Source organism: Patella vulgata, chromosome 7, assembly GCF_932274485.2.
Source record: "Patella vulgata chromosome 7, xgPatVulg1.2, whole genome shotgun sequence".
NCBI classification, from domain to species: Eukaryota; Metazoa; Mollusca; class Gastropoda; family Patellidae; genus Patella; species Patella vulgata.
The window spans coordinates 66791903-66812387 of NC_065885.2; the positions used below are offsets into that span (position 1 = coordinate 66791903).

General features: G+C 37.5%; 1 protein-coding gene across 1 annotated transcript; it reads left to right on the forward strand.

The window, feature by feature from the left end:
- Positions 1 to 8500: 8500 nt before the first annotated feature.
- LOC126827863 (heat shock 70 kDa protein 14) lies at positions 8501 to 19108 on the forward strand. The gene is made up of 11 exons (XM_050557431.1): positions 8501 to 8573; positions 10614 to 10694; positions 11321 to 11452; positions 13258 to 13363; positions 14478 to 14568; positions 14829 to 14933; positions 16165 to 16326; positions 16902 to 17057; positions 17356 to 17458; positions 17826 to 17867; positions 19103 to 19108. The coding sequence occupies exons 1-11, from the start codon at positions 8517 to 8519 to the stop codon at positions 19106 to 19108; spliced, it is 1041 nt and encodes a 346-aa protein (XP_050413388.1). The 5' UTR covers positions 8501 to 8516.
- Positions 19109 to 20485: the final 1377 nt, after the last annotated feature.

Below are 20485 nucleotides of genomic sequence, written 5' to 3' on the forward strand. Positions count from 1 at the left end.
TTAGCGAGCTAACGTCTTCCTCGCTCAGCCACCGTGCACCAGATTTATGTGCAGCTCGGAGGTCATTCCAACTGTGAGGCCCCTTACAACACCCCGCAAGTGACCCAGTTTTAAGAACGGAAAACCAGGATTGAAATCAGGATCGTTTGGTTAGTAAACCTAAGCCACTTTTCTAATCAGTCTCAACTTGTAAAAAAGATAGGGTAGGATTGACATCCCGCCTCACCTTCCAGTTCTCCCTGTGGCCGAACAAAGATGGTGACTGATTAACCAGAAGCCCCCCACCCCCACCACACACCCTAAATATAGGCCATTATAATATTAAGCATTGTTCCCACTCGTCAGGAATGGCGCCAAGGGGACTGACAAATTCTGTGTTGCTTAGTCGTTTGGATGGGACGAAAAATCGAGGTATACGTTAGCAATGATCAGTAGTTGAAACACCGGTGTATGGTGAATTGTACACGTGATGTTAGGAAGAGAGAGAGAAATGGGGTTTAACGTCCACTCGACAAAAACTATGTCATTTCGGGACTAACATATGGTTTAATTTGATTTCAATTATTCGCTTGCGCGTAGGGGTCTTTAGCAGTGGGAGGAAACTGGAGGACCCGGAGAAAGCCCACGAGGTTGGACAGGCGACCCTACTCCTTTTCACGTACACGCCAGTTGACTCAATGACAGGCCTTATGATACAGCGCACATGATGTTAGGACTCAGATGCTTGCTGTTGATGACTCTACTTGTGGAGATTATGTTGATGATTCTTATTTATTGTGACATCATTGCTCGAGTTTCGTCCCGAAAGTCTTGTGAACCCGATAGAAGCTACAGTTTTTAGCGAATTTCTTTAGATGTTTGTAAAAAATTGGTGGTCATAAGAGGATGAACCTTATCGACTTTGCGTTCCGAAGTTATCCCCCCCCCCCCCGACCGCTTTTAACGGATTTCTTTCAAATTTTCGTGGGAAGCATTGAGGTCATGAGAAGATGAACCCTATTGGTATTAGGCGTTTTGGAACTTTGTAGCACCATGAGTCTTTCTGTCAGACGTGGAGAGCGGACAACAATAAAAACCAGTCGCCACATCCTACGTATGACTAATGCATCTTTTTTTTTACTACATATCTTAGTAGTCTTGTGATTGTCTAGTATTTTCATCTGTCGTCTTTGCTTCCACTTCACGTTGTGTATTCTCTTCTTCTGATCTATCTCAGTAGTTTAAGACGTTTGTCTTACAAGGAATAACAATGCAACAGTTCGTTTTTACATGTTATATATCATAGCTGGATACATAGACACAAGCATAGTAGATTACAATACTAAAGTCATTCTCTCAAACCCGATCCAGCCAGACTCGCTAAGGCAAGTCTACTGATAGAAATTGCTACATCTTCTCCCTTTTAGAATCAAGCTGCTGTCTGACGGATGCTCACAAATACGATAGTTGTAGCTTGGGGTTTGGACGTTCAGTTATCCAATTGGTCAAATATGACGTAAATTATCATACAGATTAGTTAATTAGTTTAATGACCTCGAAACCCAACAGTGGAAACTTACAGTAGAAATTTCCCAGAAGATATCTGTTATCAACCTAGAATTGAATGCTTACCAAATGATAACTTTTTTTTATGTAACCATCTGTCACTCATATTGATTTACATACATATTAGATAAAATATGTGAATCCAACAATTTGCCAAAGACATTAATTAATACAATTAATTATAAGAGCAAAAATTCTAGCAATATGGCTACAACTTTCCGTTCAGGAGTCACCGAATTTGTATTTATTAAATTTATCTATTATTAACATAACCCCCAGATAGAATATCAGACAGAGAGAGAAATGAGGTTTAATGTCCACTACAAACTAGGTCATTTCGGGACTAACACATGGCTCCATTTTATGTCAATATTTTGCTTGCACGTAGGGGTCTTTAGCAGTGGAGGGATATTGGAGAAAACCCACGAGGTTGGACAGGTGACCCTAATCCTCGTCACATTCAAGCAGGGAACAAAGCGATGTCACTTGACTCAATTTATATATATAAATTCGCTTGTGCTTAGGCCAGGGGTCTTTAACAGTGGGAGGGAACAGGAGGATCCAGAGAAAACACAGGCGACCCTACTCCTTGTCACGTACAACAGGGAACCAAAACCATGCCAGTTGACTCAATAACAGACCTTAAGAAACAGTGCTAGCCATTCAGCCATCCAATCGCTGTATTTGAAATACAAGTTGTTGCCATGCAACATACACCCACATTTTGCAAGAGATGGACAGAGAACAACTAAACAAGCTAAAAAAGCGATTTTCGTACAATCAGGGGTCATAATTCAGGATGTCACGGTCCAACATGTGACAATATCAAAACGAACCAAGATCTTTGGGATATAAAGAAATATTTTAAGTTTCGTCAAAATCGGATAAAAATTGTGACCTGTGGAATGTCCACAAATAAATTGTGGACGGACAGACGGACAGGGGAGGTGACAATATACGTCCACACAAAAACTAATCTGCCACAATTTAAATACAGGGTAACATAACACTTCCACTACATTTTTTTAGACTTTTTATTTTTGTTTCTTCATTTTAAAAAGGTAAAATGTGCACGTATAGTTTTTAATGTGAGATGTTTTTCCAATACACATGACAATATGTAACATTTAACCCACACTCATTCTCATATATATCACACTTACATATCAACTTACTCACTTACATATGGTTTAATGGTGAAGAGAGGGACATTAAGTAATATATTGATACTGCACGAGGAGTTAGTCGAGTGTTGTTTCAATATATTACGCAATGTCTTTATTTGGAGACCATTAAACAACTTAAAATACAGACACTATCCTGCACGTGCTTTTCAATGAAATACGTCATGCGAGTCCAATATTTCATCTAGTATAGATAATGTACGATTGATAAGTTGTCTGTAAATTATTAGAAACTATGGTATGCCAACATTAAAGGATGACGTTACATCTGTATTTTAAATATATATATATTACATTTAAACATTAATAACCGGGTCTTGTATCCTTAGATATAATCAGGGTTGCCAGACAACTTATATCCTGTCCCCAGTCAGATCTAAACAAGAAGTGGTTGCCAAATAGAGAGTGAGAGAAATGGGGTTAACGTCCACTTGACACAAACTAGATCAGTTTGGGACTAACATATGGTTCAATTTTATTTTAATAATTTGATTGTGCTTAAGGGGTCTAGCAGTGAGAGGAAACCCGGAGGACCTGGAGAAAACCCATGAGGTAGGACAGGCACGTACACGTACAACCAGAGAATCGAAAAGGTTGCCAAATAACTTAGATATTTAGATATGCTCTAGCCCCCCCCCTCCCCCTACCACTAGAATGGAGTCCATTTCAATATACCCCTCTCTATTCGGTTGATTATTAACAAATCCTAGGCCCAGTGTGTGGGAACGAATTTCAACAATCGAGAATATTTCTGGGTATTGTATATGAATACACTGATTTTCAGGACCCGGGGACAGTAATGGGGTTTAAAGGCTCAATACCACTCTTGTTGTAACTGAATAATATGTCCAAATCTTTATTCTGGTCAACAAATTTGACTATATTACAATATTCCAATTAATTGGTGATATAAATTTCATCTTAACACACCTAATTTAAAAAATTGGAAAAATTCAACTAAAAGATTTGAAAAGCCTAATGTAAACCTTTTCAAATGTGACTTGGATTTAAAAATATTTTCGAACCCTCTGGACAAGTAAAATAGGATGTAATGGATAATTTACACAATAGGTAGGCCACTTAAACATCTAGTACTTAGAATAGGGCTATTATTTATTTTCTGGAGCTGTCAAGCCAGCAAGAGTGTTATTGTCCCTTTAACATCCATTTGACACAAACTAGGTAATTTTAAGACTAACATATGGTTTAATTTCATTTCAATAATTCAGAGAAAACGCACGAGGTTGGACAGAGGCCCAAACTTCTTGTCACTTACAAGAGGGGAATCGAAACCACGCTAGTTGACTCAATTACAAACCTCATGGTCTAATGTGCAGGCGTTGACCATTCCCCGCCCCCTTCCCGAGTAGTAATATGAATGAAGCAACTGTTTAACCCTCCAAACGTCTGAGGCAAGATAACAGCCATTGATTTATACGATTCAACTGTATTTCTATAATAGGCTTAAGTGGTCGGGTTCTTGTCGGTGGGAGGAAACCAGAAGACCTGCATGTAGTGAAAACCAACAAGGTTGGACAGGCGACCCTATTCCTTGTAATGTACAAGAGAGGAATCCAAACCATGTAATTGGACTCCAAGACAGACCTTATGATCAAATACGTACCAGATGATAAAGACGTAACAGACGGTTCGAGGGTTGAATTAAGGATACACATGTATATGAAATCTTTATCTATACGGTATATATATATTTACATTCAAAAAAAAAAACCAACAAGTTCTCAAACAAACAAACAAACAAACGAAACTCAATCATTCTTAACTTGAACAGACAGCTGATAAATTAACCTAATCTTTAAATTGTTATAATTCACTTTTCTCTTTCCGGGCTTTCGCGGCCTCTGGTTCGTATTTAGGTAAAAGTTCTTCGATTTTTTTCACAAAGTCCGATTTTTCGGCACATCCTTTACATGCGTTGTATTCTCCCCAAACATCCAGAATCTTCTTTAATTCCTTTACTTTCAATTTATTCAAATTCACCGTCAAGAAATCAACAGTTTTTTCTGGAAAAAAACAATCAATGGAAATGAAATGTTTTTAACGTCCAAATATTCTGCACCGACTGGGATAATGAAGGGTATATACGCCATACAGTGTGCTATGTGGGAAATTTTGCCAGGACAGCGGCACTACGGCCTACTCTCACATTGAATTCCAACTCTCAAGGGATCTTTTACGTGCACGCTAATGTGTACACAGAACCTAGGTTTTTCGTCCCATCCGAATGACTAGACAGCTGTTCTTGTCAGGCCCTCTTGCCTGCATCACTGACAAGGAGGAACCACATCTGAAAATCTGGATGAACTTTCTCGGCCAATGCAGGGATCGAATAACCTGGAAGAATTGATGACATGAAAAAATATAAACCCTGTAAACTTACCGTATTTCAGCTCACAAATCTGACTGTCTGCTTTCTTCAATCGTTCACAGATTAAATCAGCAGGTAGATGATTTTTAACGGGACCCGATATCTTATTGAGTATTCCAGTCGCTGACGTCTCTACACCACCCAGATAATAACACTGAAATAGAAATGAAATGAAATAAAATGAAACGAAGTTTAACGTCCTACTGCTCTGCACCGACTGGGCTAATGTAGATGAGCATACACCATACAGTGTGCTATGAGGGAAATTTTGCCCGGGCAGCGGCGCTACGGCCTACTCTTATATCGAATTCCAACTGCCAAGGGATCTTTTATATGCACGCCGATGTGTACACGGGACCTCGGTTTTTGGTCCCATCCGAATGACTAGACAGCTGTCTTTGTTAGGCCCTCCGTCCTGCATCACTGACAAGGGGGAACCACGCCGGAAAATCGGAATGAACTTTCTCGGCCAATGCAGGGATCGAACACCCGACCTCCAGGCTAGCGAGCAAGCGTCTTACCCACTTAGCCTTAGCCACGTGATCGCCTGACTGATTTTTAATGAGCAACAACCATACAAATCAGAATAAAATATTGTCTTAAAAACAAAACGGCTAAAAAACTTACAAATCTTTCTTCTTTGCCTTTCAGGTTTTTACAGAACTTTCGGAAAAGATTTTCGATGTCATCAATGGATGGATTTTTGCTGGCTAATTTTGTTTCATATTCATCTTTAAATTTCTTCACTGTTTTCAGGCAGACTGAAAGGATAAATAAAATAATGTTTACATTTCTATTAAAGTCTTACACATCATCGGGGGTTGGATGGCCGAATGGTTAGCACGTGCATGCTGTATCATAAGGCCTGTCATTGAGTCAACTGGTGTGGTTTCGAATCCCCGGTTGTATGTGACAAGGAGTAGGGTCGCCTGTCCAACCTCGTGGGTTTTCTCCGGGTCCTCCGGTTTCCTCCCACTACTAAAGACCCCTATGCGCAAGCGAATTATTGAAATAAAATTAAACCATATGTTTGTCCCGAAATGACCTAGTTTGTGTCGAGTGGACGTTAAACTCCATTTCTCTCTCTCTTATTACGGGGATGCTCGATTGAACGTTCAGAATTTAATTGTCAAACCCAAAAATAGTTACAATCGAGTGACAATGGGGATTCAGGGCTAGAACGCATGCGTTACTGCATAAGAAAATATCTCAACCAACCATGACAGCTGAAACATATTCGTTGTGTTTAATTACGTCACGATTCTACTCACACCACCTCAGTTGTCGGGACTGACAGAACCTTTACAGAAGTGAATTCCGTGTCACTCGATTGCAATCCGGTTAAGTCGGAACGTTCCAGACTGACAATCAAGCATTCCCTACATGTGCTCCTAGCTCTGTGACCAAAAAAAATCCCTATTTGACAAGTAGTTCCCATAACCTTTTTAAGGGAGTTAAACCTCTAATAGTAATTCATTCATTATTATTCAGACCCATGTAATTCAAAACATGAATCAGAATTCAAAATTGGTCCATTTCAATCAATGAACACTTTTAAATCAGCACACGACTACATAACAACATTGTATTATGGAGATAATCGTTCAATTTGCCATTCAATCATTCACTTTTATAATTAAAGAGAGAGAGAAATGGAGTTTAACGTCCACTCTACGCAAACCAGCAAATTTTTGGGACTAACACATGGTTCAATTTTATTTCTTTAGCAGTGAAAGGAAACCGGAGGACCCATAGAAAACCCACAAGGTTCGACAGACGACCCCTACAACTATGGAATTGAAACCACCCCAGTTGACTCAATGACAGACCTTATGATACAGCGTGCACATGCTAACCATTCGACCCCCCCCCCCCCAATTCACTTAAAAGGTATAGGCCTAGCCCCATTCTTTGGAACTGGAATCTTAAAATAGACAAAAATGGGTTGAAAAACACATATTATAATTACGGTAATGCAAAGTGAATGTATAAACTGATTTACATCCTAAATGTTTTATTCTAAGCCTTATCACTTCGGTGAAATATGTGAGAAGTCAAAAAATAAAATGGTGGTTGTGTTTGTCAAATAATCTTTAAATTTAACTTTTTGCTGTTTGTGGAAAAGCCAATTAATTACTTCTTCATTAACTTGTTGGATGATCTTTTAGAGGCATTTAGTAACTGGATAGAGCAATAAACTATAACACATACTTATGGAAGAACAATTACTGATTTATTTGAGCGACGTTTCGAAGAGTATTCTCTCAACGTTTTCAAGCAAGTACAAGTATGTGTTATAGTTTATTGACTTGTTGGATGTTTTGCTTTGTTTATTACAAGATGCGATCATGTAAACTGACATCGGAAACTGATTTTTAAAAAGTTCAAGATGATCTACTGATTATCTAGCAGAGCCAATATTTTCACGGCAAATTATAACATCATCACTATTGGTTGATACGCGGTCCAAGATTAAACTCGATCTAATTCATGTTTTTAATTTTGAATATTATGGATAATTTAAATGGAACTTTGAGCTATAAACTCTATTTACTATAAGATTTTATTTTTAGCCTTTCAAAGATTTTGTATAGTGTCGCCCTTCGCCTTGGGCCTATAACTATAAGAGGTTTTATTAAGTTTTAACTCATGACGTCAAATGGCAGACTATCACCATTCTGAAGACGTACGACCACCGTTTTTTCTATTTTTTTCAATTACGCCTTTCTTTATGTGAAATAGCTTTATTTATCGCATTTCTTCTAATTCATTAAATTTTAAAATTTTATTTTTGTGAACAACCCCCTGGTACAGTGTGGGTTTTTTGATTTTTCAAGCAATTTAATTTAACACATGTATGCGGATGAGGGTCGTACGTAACAAAAAAGGATATTTAGAAAAGAATAAGGTTGATTCTGTTTTCCACGAACCCCCAAAGGTAAAATTTGTGACAATAAAAAATAAACCCGAGAAAGTACTCACCTTCGCAGTCGTCGCCTTTCAAAGCAGCTGATGCCGAGTTGAAATACACCACGACCAAAACACAACACGCTGTCAAGTAATTCTTCATTTTACAAACTTATTTATCAAATAGATTCAACAAATTATTGTCAAATAATCAAGAAGAAATCTTAACAAATATGTTAAATTTCAAAAACACCAAAAATTCTACGTAGTTTTTGTTTAGTTTCAGTCATAAAATCGGTATTTTCACTGCGTGTATCAGAGGCCGGCTTATCCTAGTGTGTCGTTTTGATATAAAACGTGGTTTCCTAAATAAGTGTACAGTTGGCGAGATCTGATTGGCTGTTTTGAGTTTATTTATAGACTGGACGCGTCATTGGGTAGACCGGAAATGAAATACCGGAAAGAAGGGATTCGCGTCAAACTACAAGAAAATGGCGGCGTTCGGAATACATTTCGGCACGTGTTCTGCTTGCCTTGCCGTTTACAAGGTATTTTAACTACAAGAACTATAAATCGGTCAATCATATCGATAACATAAAAATTTATGATTCACAGGAAGTTATTTTGAAAGTCTTGGCCATTAAATTCGGGCAAAGAAAACCAGTTAAAAAAGTTGATTTTTTCAAGAATTTCAGTCCCACCCCACCCGTCCGTTAATATGGGAATTAGCCCACATAATCCGACTCATTGATTTTCTATCTTATATATGCTTTATATTAGAACAAAGAACATTCCTAGTCTGGTATTTGATAATCAGAATTTAATTAATTACTTTTCTGTTATCATTAGACTCCACTTTGTCGCATTATTACTCATAATTTTAAATTGAAAATTACGGGCACTGGCGCTGTATGCCCATGTATGTGGTCATAACGGCCCTAAGCCATAACGTCCAAAATTGATTTTGGTCCAAATGGCCCGACTTTGGTCATAACAGACAAACAGTTTGGTTATACCTGCCCCAAAAATAGTCATAACGACCAAACATTAATAATTTAATGAAAAACAATATATTTTAGCAAATATTGCTTACCTTTACCTTTGATAGAAATAACAATCATTTGACAAAAATAACAATTCATCATAACATAATCATGTGAACATTTTTCCAACTATTCATCTCATCCAGTTCAATTCTCTTTGAAGATGGCTACATAGATTAGTGGTGATTAACTAGTAACACATCCCTAATTAGGTACTTCACACCCCTCTAATCTGATCAGGTAATCTGAGCTAGACATAAATCATTTGTCTTTGTTTTACCTAAGGTAACAGAAATGGACGTAAATAACCCATTTATACCAGCCAATGACAAAATAAGTAAGAAATGAAATGAATTGAAATGGGGTTTAACGTCCTACTGTTCTGCTCCTATACTGGGCTAATGAAGACGGGCATATGCCATACAGAGTGCTATGAAGGAAATTTTGCCCGGGCAGCGGCACTATCGCCTACTCTTATATCGAATTCCAACCGCCTAGGGATCTTTTACATGTACGTGCATTCCAATGTATAAACGGAACCTCTGTTTTTCGTGTCATCCGAAGGACTAGACAGCTGTCCTTGTCAGGCCCTCCGTTCTGCACCACTGACAAGGGGAAACCACGTCGGAAAATACAGATGAACTCTCTCGGCCAATGCAGGGATCGAACACCCGACCTCCAGGCTAGCGAGCCAGTGTCTTAACAAACTAGCCACCGTGGGTCCAAAAAAAATACTAACAAATTCTCTAACTGGCTCATTAATAAGAATTAAACCTCTCCAATCAAAATAATCTAAAAACTTATGTATATTCAATGGTCTCGGACCATGTTTGACAGAATTGAACCACCCTGTTATTAAATCCAAAATTGACATAATATTCATAAAGGAAACAAAATTAGGTCCAAAGCAGAAAGAACCCAAACTGACTGGGTTCACATTTTTGTGGAAAGATCGTCCATGTAGTCATTGATGAAGTAAAATGTTTATCAAAAATATATGATCAAATAAAAACTAAGGACATTGATATATATATTGAGATTTTAACAGTCATCATTCTATCATTCATAAGTAGCAATTATTTGTGCCTGTTGTTTACTTATCATGTTGAAACCATTAATTACAACATTACTGATTAAACCATGACTTTTGAACAAATATCTTTTATAAAGGGAGATAATTTTTATTAGTTAGTATTTACATGTAATTAGTATTCAGACATTAGTCATTAAGTACATGTAGGTGTTATAGAGAGACTATTGAATGAGGGGGGTTGGATGGTCGAAAGGTTAGCGTGTACGCGCTGCATCATAAGATTGTCATTGAGTCACTATTGTTAGGTTTGTGTATTCAATAGTGATGGGTATTATAATTTTGAAATTTAACTATCACCATGAAGGTCTACCCGCTCTACTAACAGACCATTTGATTGGCTAATCCCTTACATCAACCAGAAGTGAGGACAAATAAAACAATATTTTGAACTATAAAAACACAACACGAAATAGAATCTGTGTTTTAACTGATTAATTATAATTTTATTATAGGAAGGACAAACTGATGTTATAGCTAATGATTTAGGAGATCGAGTAACACCATGTGTTGTAGCTTTTACAGACTATGAACAGGTAATTTAAAATTTATTTATTTTTAGATCTTCAGGGTCCATGATAAATAAGATGCCATGTGACTCTAATTTCAAAATTTGAAAATTTGGAACAAAAAGGTTTTTAGAAATGCAAGCAAGTATTTTTGATTTTTAAGTCATTTTTCTCCAAGAAACTGGACACAAAATTTGAATTGGAAGCAGTTAAAAACATTTTTTTATGGTTTGTATTTTATGAAACTGTCGTCCTTCAAAGAAGATAAATCAGTGTTTGACAAGAACAGGGGGGCTTGGACGGCAGAAAGGTTAGTGCGTGTGTGCATTATATCATAAGGTCTGTCATTGAGCCAGATGGCGTGGTTTCAATTTCCCGGTTGTACGTGACAAGGAGTAGGGTCGCCTGTCCAACCTCGTGGGTTTTCTCGGAGTTCCTCCCACTGCAAAAGACCCCAACACGCAAGCAAATTATTGAAATAAAATTGAACCGTGTGTTATTCCCGAAATGATCTGGTTTGTGTCGAGTGGATGTTAAACCCCATTTCTCCCTCTCTCTTGACAAGAATAAAAAAAAAACCACGAATATGGCTGATTTGAATTAAGTTTGAGATTTCCTTCTAATGATTCTAATAATTATGATTTTCTTTCCAGTCTGTGGGAGCTGCTGCAAAACAAGGAATTATACGAAATGCTAATAATTCAATCTGTCATGTTAAACAAGTTATTGGACGAGATTTTAATGATGCATTGGTTCAAGATTATATATCGATATGGCCAGTAACTGTAAGTTTTCTTTTTTAGTAAAACATGGGATTTTTCTGTTGCAGACTCGACTTATTATTAACGATTTATATTATGAAATAGTGAGACCTCCCAGTTGTTGAGCCAACACCTTACTCACCGAGACATCATTTTCTCCGTCTCTACTTATAACATTACAAAATAGATTTTGTACTTCGTTAAAAATAGGGGGGTTGGATGGCTGAATGGTTAGCATGTGTGCGCTGTATCATAAAGTCTGTCATTGAGTCAACTGGCGTGGTTTCGATTCCCCAGTTGTACGTGACATTGCGTAGGGTCGCCTGTCAGAGTCCTCTAGTTTTCTCCCACTGCTAAAGACCCCTACGCGCAAGCGAATTATTGAAATAAAATTAAACCATATGTTAGTCCCGAAATGACCTAGTTTATGTCCAGTGGCAGTTAAACCTCATTTCTCTCTCTCTATCGCTCTCTCTCTCTCTCTATCTCTCTCTATCTCTCTCTCTCTATCTCTCTCTCTTTCTCTGGTTAAAAAATACAACTTTCAAATAATGATTAACATCTCACTACATCCTTTTAGCGCTTTATCGTCACTTGCAAACTATGATATTGTAAAGGACGAATCTCTAATAATATAAATATCAGTCTAAAAATGGTTCAATTCCATTCATTATTATAAAGATACGTTGACATGAAATTTCATCGATCTATGGCGCTCACTATATAAATAAGCCTGCTGCCATTTCATTGTCTGCGAATAATTCTTAACAATGTGCATATTTATAATGCGCTATATCCACAAACTAAGTTTATGCTCAAAGCGCTACACAATTACTATCAGGTAAAGCCTGATTACCTCCCTTTACCGCTGAACTCTTTTTAAATGTTAGAAAGAGCCCCAACATATGCTGCTTCAAGGAGTGCAACAGTTTTTTGTGTAATACATACACCATCCTACAGGTACCCAATTACAGCTGGGTAGACTTGAATACAGGGATGAAGTGTCTTATTCAAGGACACAAGAATTCGACGCACAATTCGGGTCGCGAACCTGCAACCGTTAGGTCACAAATCCTACTCTCTAACCGTTGCGCCAAATCCTTGCCTTGATTGACCTAATTTAAATCCAAGCCTGCAGGTTATCTGTCATTGGTATTTTCTTGTCCTCGATTGATTATTGATTGGCCTAATTTAGAATCGACTGAATCCAAACTGGGAGGTTATCTATCGTTGGTATTATGATTTTGTTTTCTTAATGAAATGTTAAATAATCAATCTGAGTACATATTACCAGGAGCTAAGCTGTGAGAAATTTGATATTCTAGCAAAAAATGCAAATGTTGCTTCGTTACTTTAAAGTCTCTGGGGCCTTGTTCACAAAAACTAAAATATTTTAAGAATTCAATCCTTTCATTGGCCAAGAACAAAAATTTGCACTAGGATTTCAAATGGCAACCAAACTATTAATTAGACATTTGTTAACATGACAAGACTATAATCAACTCGATCGATGCCATCTGATGGGTATGATTTTAAACAGATTTGAATTCAATCTACGATTCAATGGCTGTTCATGATTAAGCGTAAAAATGGATAATCGAGACTTTGTTTATTATCGTTACAACGGTAACAATGACAATCGAGGCTACCATGTTTTTAAAATTTGGTTTTCCAATTTGACTGAAATTTTCAGTATATCCCCATTACATTATCTAGTTTTTAACTATTATAGCAAGAACTGTTAGCTCTTTATCTAATCTCCCATAATGTATCTTTAAGTTTTTCACGAATAAGGCCTCTGGTTGTCATTTATTTGTTTATTTTTCCAGGTGACCAATAAAGATGGCTTCTGTCAGTTTGATGTTGATTTTAAAGGAAAACCAGCATCTTTCAGCCCGGTAGAAATAGCTTCTAATATTTATTCCAAGATGTTAGGTAGGTGGCACTCTTACACACAGGTAAGACGCTAGGCTGGAGGTCTCGTGTTTCGATCCCTGCATTGGTCGAGAAAGTTCATCGGGATTTTCCGGCGTGGTTTCCCCCTGTATTGGTGCAGAACGGAGGGCCTGACAAGGACAGCTGTCTAGTCGTTCGGATGGGACAAAAGCCGAGGTCCCGTGTACACATTGGCGTGCACGTAAAAGAACCCTTGACAGTTGGAATTCGATAAAAGAGTAGGCCATAGTGCCGCTGCCCAGGAAAAATTTCCCATATAGCACACTGTATGATGTATGCCCGTTTCATTTGCCCAGTAGGAGCAGGGCAGTAGGACACTAAACCCCATTTCATTTCATGGGTTTCTTACACAGGCCCGTCCCCACTTGTCAGGGGTACATGAAATCTACTGGTCGTAGTAAAACAGATCTATTTTCGATCAACTGATGAACTATATCTTATTACAAGAATGTTTTGCTTTATCCATTAAATAAACAAAGACAGTATTTTATTCACTTGAAGCCGGTAAGTGAACTAAATATGGAAGACTTAGTTCTGATCTGTTCTGTTCAGTATTCACAAAGATATGCTTCTCCCTATGTAAACAAACACACCACCATCTTTGTTTCGCGAAGGCGGGTTGGATGGCCGAATGGTTAGCACGTGCGCACTGTATCATAAGGCCTGTCATTGAGTCAACTGGCGTGGTTTCGATTCTTAGTTTGTACGTGACAAGTAGTAGGGTCGCCTGTCCAACCTCATGGGTTTTCTCCGGGTCCTCTGGTTTCCTCCCACTGCTAAAGACCCCTACGCGCAAGCGAATTATTGAAATAAAATTAAACCATATGTTAGTCCCGAAATGACCTAGTTTGTGTTGAGTGGACGTTAAACCCCACTTCCATCTCTCTGTTTCGCGAAATCTAATTGATTGGTCTGTTTCTAATCCGACTGCAACTGATCCGAGAGATTATCTAAAAGTGATGTTTTGATTCTGTTTTTAATCTGAGTATGTGTTAGCATGGATGAAATTTGATATTTTGGCAAAAAATGCAAATGAGGCATCTTTACTTTAATTTTGTTCAATTTGTTTTGAATCCTTTTATTTTGATTACAGAAACGGCTGAAAGTCATGGAGGACGGGGTATTAAAGATGCTGTCCTGGCTGTTCCATCAAACTTTACTCCCAAACAAAAAGAACTTATAAGGTAAATAGACAACCCTGGCTGTTCCATCAAACTTTACTCCCAAACAAAAAGAAACTAATAAGGTAAATAGACAAACCTGGCTATTCCATCAAACTATACTCCCAACAAAAAGAACTAATAAGGTAAAAAGACAAACCTGGCTGTTCCATCAAACTTTTTACATAACATAAAGGAAATCCCAATTTCAACTGTCCGAGTATAATGAGAGTTTTTTAAGTCTATCAGTATGTTGATAAATAAAATATGATTCTATTTTGTAGTGAATCAGCTGTTAAAGCCGGATTTAATGTTTTACGATTGATCAATGAACCTGCCGCTGCTGCCTTGGCGTACGATCTAGGTCAAGAGAATCATAACGAAGAAAGGTATGTAGTATAATCTTTTCCGTTCACTCCTGGTGTGTGGAGTAGGCCATAAATGCAATGAAATGTAATGGGGTTTAACGTCCTACTTTTTTACGCCGACTGTGCTAATAAAGACAGGAGGAGTAGGCTGTAGTGCCGCTGCCCTGGCCAAATGTCTCTCAGAGCACACTATCTCCGTCTTCATTATCCCAGTTGTATAAGAATAGTAGGACGTTAAAACCTGATGTATTACCTCCCCTGACAAACTAAAGGGAGACAACAAAGGTATACTCGATTGAACGTTCCGCAATTAAATCCTCTGAATCCCAAAATTGGCAACAGTCGGGTGTAAAAGAGATTTCGGGCTACAATGCATGCGCCGCTATTAATGTAAAAATATCTGAACTACCCATGGCAACTGAAATATATTCGTTGTGTTTAATTACGTCACGATTCTACTCACACCACATCTGTTGTCGGGACTGACAAAACTGTGACAGGACTGAATACCACGTTACTAGATACCATTTTTGTCGTTTTCCATTTATTTTCATAACAACTTGATCCTCATATGTAGTCATTTAAAAGCTAAATCTGCCTATTACAGGTCTTTATTGACTGTTTATTTTGGCTTCAAATGTTATATAAATTATTAATTAGACATTTATTTACATAACAAGCCTTTAATCAACTCTCTAGACTATCGGATGGCTGTCAGTGTTATGAATTTCACGATAAAATGGATAATTGATGATAAGTCGGTTGCCAAGTACCGTTGTTACGATAATGAACAATCTATGCTAGATCTTGCCAAACCTTAAAACTGAGAATATTGATTTTGCATTGTCTATGTTTGAGCTAGAACGACCAGCCCTTTATCTAAATCTTATATAATATATCTTTAACCAAGCTAATGATTGGGTTAATGGTATCTGATTGGCTACCAAAAATTTGAAAAATAAATTCAACTAATGCGGAGTTGTTCCCCCCTGGTCAGTTGTGTAGGATGATGTACTTGGCAAGAAATAGTGTCTTGTCATCGTTCGGATGTGACGAAAAACATGTGGTACTCTGTTCTCATTGGCGCAGACATAAAATTGAAATGATATGGGGTTTAAAATCCTAGTGTTCTGCTCTGACTGGGCTAATGAAGACGGGCTTACTCCATTTCATTTTTATTTGTATAATATCTATAATGACTACATTATATTTGTTTGTTGACTATTAAAATGGGTGTATTTATTTGTTTTAGTTGTGTTCTGGTATTAAGATTAGGAGGTACGTCCACGGATGCGACAATTCTCCAGGTGAATCGTGGGATTTATCAGGTGGTCAGTTCCGTCACATTAGAGAAATATGGTGGAGAGAATTTTACAGATGTTTTAACAGAAAATTTAGTCTCAGAATTTAAAAGGTAGGTTGGTTATCAGGTGGATATTTCAACTCATGATCAAAAAATACGGTCATCACACACAAGTGCCAATATTGTGAAATGTAGTTTGTATAACAGATTAAAAATACATTATGCAGGAGCTAAATCTGCTTATTGCAGGTCTTTCTTTAGGCCTGAAATGTTTTCTATACTATTTATTAGACATTAATTAACTTATCCAGACCATAATCAACTCTAGATGGCATCGCTAGCCTGCGATCTTTACTGGATTTGAACCCAATCTGCTGCTTCTAATTAAATCAGAAAATATATAATCGAAGGGTTAATGCGTGCGCATTAGATCATAAGGTCTGTCATTGAGTCAAGTGGCATGGTTTCGATTACCCGCTTGTATGTGACAAGGGATAGGGTCGCCTGTCCAACCTCGTGGGTTTTCTCTGGTTTCCTCCCACTGCTAAAGAACATTACGCACAAGCGAATTATTTAAATAAAATTCAACCATATGTTAGTCCCGAAATGACCTAGTTTGTGTCGAGTGGACGTTAAACCCCATTTCTCCCTCTCTCTCTCTAACCTAGTATTTTGTTGTATTTTAGACAAGCTAAATGTGATATTAGAGATAACAGACGATCTATGACGAAATTACGACTAGCTGCGGAGATGTGTAAACACACGTTATCTACGTTACCTAATGCTCAGTGTGCTGTAGATTCTCTTTACGATGGTATTGACTTTCATTACAACGTATCCAGGTTAGTTATTTTACACATTTCTATCTCTTATAGGTCCAATATTTGTCTTTCTTATAGGCCCTCTCTTTTTATTTATTATAGGACTACTCTAACTTTCTTATAGGCCCTCTCTAACTTTCTTATAGGACTAATCTCTCTCGCTGTCTCTTTAGAAAACACTCTTTTTTCTTTTGTAAATGACTGCTCTTTCTCTTTTATAGGACCACATTGGATCTACATTTTAATACTTAGTATGTTGGATGATATGAAAAAAGAAATCAAGTGTATTTATGTTTATTATTTGTCTGTGTATTTTCAGGGGTAGATTTGAGATATTATGTAATAATTTATTACAACAGTGTGTACAGTTGATAGAACAGATTCTACGAGAAACCAAACTAACAAAATCAGACATTAATAAGGTCAGTATTGAGGGCAGTACTGGGCTGAGCCGCTTACAGTTCGTCGAAAAATAATATCCGCCATCTCAATTGCATGCTGAAATTTTCAATCAAACAAATGCAACATCTAATTTTATACTGCAGCAGCTAATTGGCTAATGCAGAAGAAGCTAATCAGCTACAGCAGCTAATCAGTTAATGTAACAGCAGCTAATCGGCTAATGCAACAGCAGCTAATCAGCTACAGCAGAAGCTATTTTCAGCTAATGCTTGTCTTCAAGGGGTTACCATGTTAAGAATAAAGCAACAAGCTTGAAAATGAAGACCATAATAAGAATATTTTTTTAATTCAATTTTAGAGTGTGGACTTATTATGTATTTATTACAGGTGATATTATGTGGCGGTGGAGCTAATGTCCCTATTTTACAGGTGATATTATATATTACAGGTGATATTATGTGGCGGTGGAGCTAATGTCCCTATTTTACAGAAAACTATCAATGATTGTCTTCTAGATTCTGTTTTATTAACATCTATAACATGTGATGAGGTTATAGCTATAGGTGCTGCTAAACAGGTAAATATTGTCATTAACTCAGGTAAATATTGTCATTAACTTAAATATTGTCATTAACTCAGGCAATTATTGTCATTAAATCAGGTAAATGTAATTAGCTTAGGTAAATAATGTAATTAGCTCAGGTAATTTATGTAGATTTGAAAAGGTTAAAAGTTGATTTAAGAACAGTTCAATGAAATATACTGTTATTAATGGAGCCACAGTGATGAGTATGGTTTTGGCTGATAATAGACACCTAGATGATAGTTACAGAAAGTGTTACATATTATATCATTGCACTTGAATGGAAGCTGATTGGGACCATGGCTTATTGGGACAACATAAAAAAATGTTAGAAACTGAGATTTAAAACATTTAACTAAATAAAGGGTTTTATTTAGACGATATCATAACTATCTGAGCTTTTATTTACAGTAATATTTTATAGCGCAGGAGATAGAATATAAATACGTCAAGGAGCCATGGTATTCGATCACTGTGTTGGACAAGATTGTCAGTGGTGCAGGACAGAGGGCCTGACAAGGACAGCTGTCTAGTTGTATGGATGGGACAAAAAACCGAGGTCCTGTGTACACATTGGCGTGCATGTAAAAGATCCCTTGACAGTTGGAATTCGATATAAGAGTAGGCCTTAGCCCGCTATCCGGGCCAAATTACCCTCATAGCACACTGTATGGCATTTGCTCGTCTTCATTAGCACACTGAATGGTTTATGCCTGTCCTTACATTAGCCCAGTTCGGAGCAGAACAGTAGGACGTTAAACACCATTTCATTTCATTTTATTATTTAGGCGGCGTTTTTAGTGGGTAAAGAACAAGGAGATATCAAGAGAAACGAAGAATCGGCCGAGATAAGATGTTTATCTCATGGTGTTGCCGTAAAGGTGGAGAATGAATCGAATAAACCTCTAATAGTTTTACCCAGGTCAAGTTTAATACCTTCACGGAAACAACATAGTTTTATTTTACAACAAGAACAGACAACTCTTCGTATGGAGATATATGAAACAGATTCAGATAATCAATGTCAAGATTTATTAGCCAAGGTATACAAATTATTTTCTTTACCATTGTTCTATTAAAGACATGACAGGTTTCTCAAATCGTTCTATTACTGTAAAACTAGGACTTAGGGGGGTTTCTCTAATTGTTCTATTACTTATGGGGGGGGGGGGGGAGTGACCAAATGGTTAGCACATACGCATTGTATCACAAGGTCTTGCGTGGTTTCGATTCCCCGGTTGTACGTGACAAGGCGTAGGACCGCCTATCTAACCTCATGGGTTTTATGAGGGTCTCTCTCTCTCTGTCTCTCTCTCTCTCTCTCTCTGTCTCTCTCTATATCTCTATTACTCTGGTATTGTTCTATTACTGTTAAGTAAGACTTGGGTTTCTATTACTGTTAAGTAAGAACTTTGTTTTTTTTTCTATTTATTCTATTACTGTTAAGTAAGGAGTTTCATGTTTCCATGGTAACATAACAAGGATGTAATGTGGTCTCTGTTAATTAATGTTTATATTGTTGTAGATAATTATGAGAGATTTACCTGCTGGTGCAACAATACAATCCAGTTTTCATCTCAGAAGGTAAGGTTTTATCTATCATCTTTTTGCATTGTTAGATTGGTATTCTCTATGAGTTAGATTTGTAGCATCTAGAGCTGGACCTATAGCATCAAGAGTTAGATGTGTAGCCTCTAGAGTTCGACTTATAGTGTCTGTAGTTAGAATTGTAGCATCTAGAGCTTGGCTTATAGCATCTAAAGTTAGATTCGTAGCATCTAGAGCTGGACCTAGAGTTAGATTTGTAGCCTCTAGAGCTGGACCTGTAGCATCTAGAGCTTGAATTGGTAGAGTTAGATTGGTAGCCTCTAGAGTTAGATTGGTAGCCTCTAGAGCTGGACTGATAGCATCTAGAGTTAGATATGTATCATCTAGAGTTAGATTGGTAGCCTCTAGAGTTATATTGGTAGCCTCTAGAGCTAGACTGATAGCCTCTAGAGTTAGATTAGTAGCCTCTAGAGTTAGATTTGTAGCCTCCAGAGCTGAACTCTTAGCATCTAGAGTTAGATTTGTAGCCTCTAGAGCTAGACCTATAGCATCTAGAGTTAGATCGTAGCATCTTAAGTTGGATCCATAGCATCTAGAGTTAGATTGGTAGCCTCTAGAGTTAGATTGGTAGCCTCTAGAGTTAGATTGGTAGCCTCTAGAGTTAGATTGGTAGCCTCTAGAGCTGGACTGATAGCATCTAAACTTAGACGTAGCATCTAGAGGAACTGATAGCATCTAAAGCATCTAATAGAGTACAGATTTGATGTCAGTTGAATAAAGTCAAAACATCAGAACCAAAATGAAATGAAATGGGGTTTAACGTCATCCTACTTTTCTGCACGGACTGGGCTAATGAAGATGGACGTATGCCATACAGTGTGCTATGAGGGTAATTTTGCCCGGCCTACTCTTATTT

Bases quoted from the DNA above. Each gene is read 5' to 3' on its own strand.
- LOC126827863 (XM_050557431.1), top strand. From the start codon at position 8,517: ATGGCGGCGTTCGGAATACATTTCGGCACGTGTTCTGCTTGCCTTGCC. The intron at 11,453-13,257 runs GTAAGTTTTCTT...TTATTTTTCCAG, and splicing joins TATCGATATGGCCAGTAACT to GTGACCAATAAAGATGGCTT. The intron at 16,327-16,901 runs GTAGGTTGGTTA...GTTGTATTTTAG, and splicing joins TTAGTCTCAGAATTTAAAAG to ACAAGCTAAATGTGATATTA.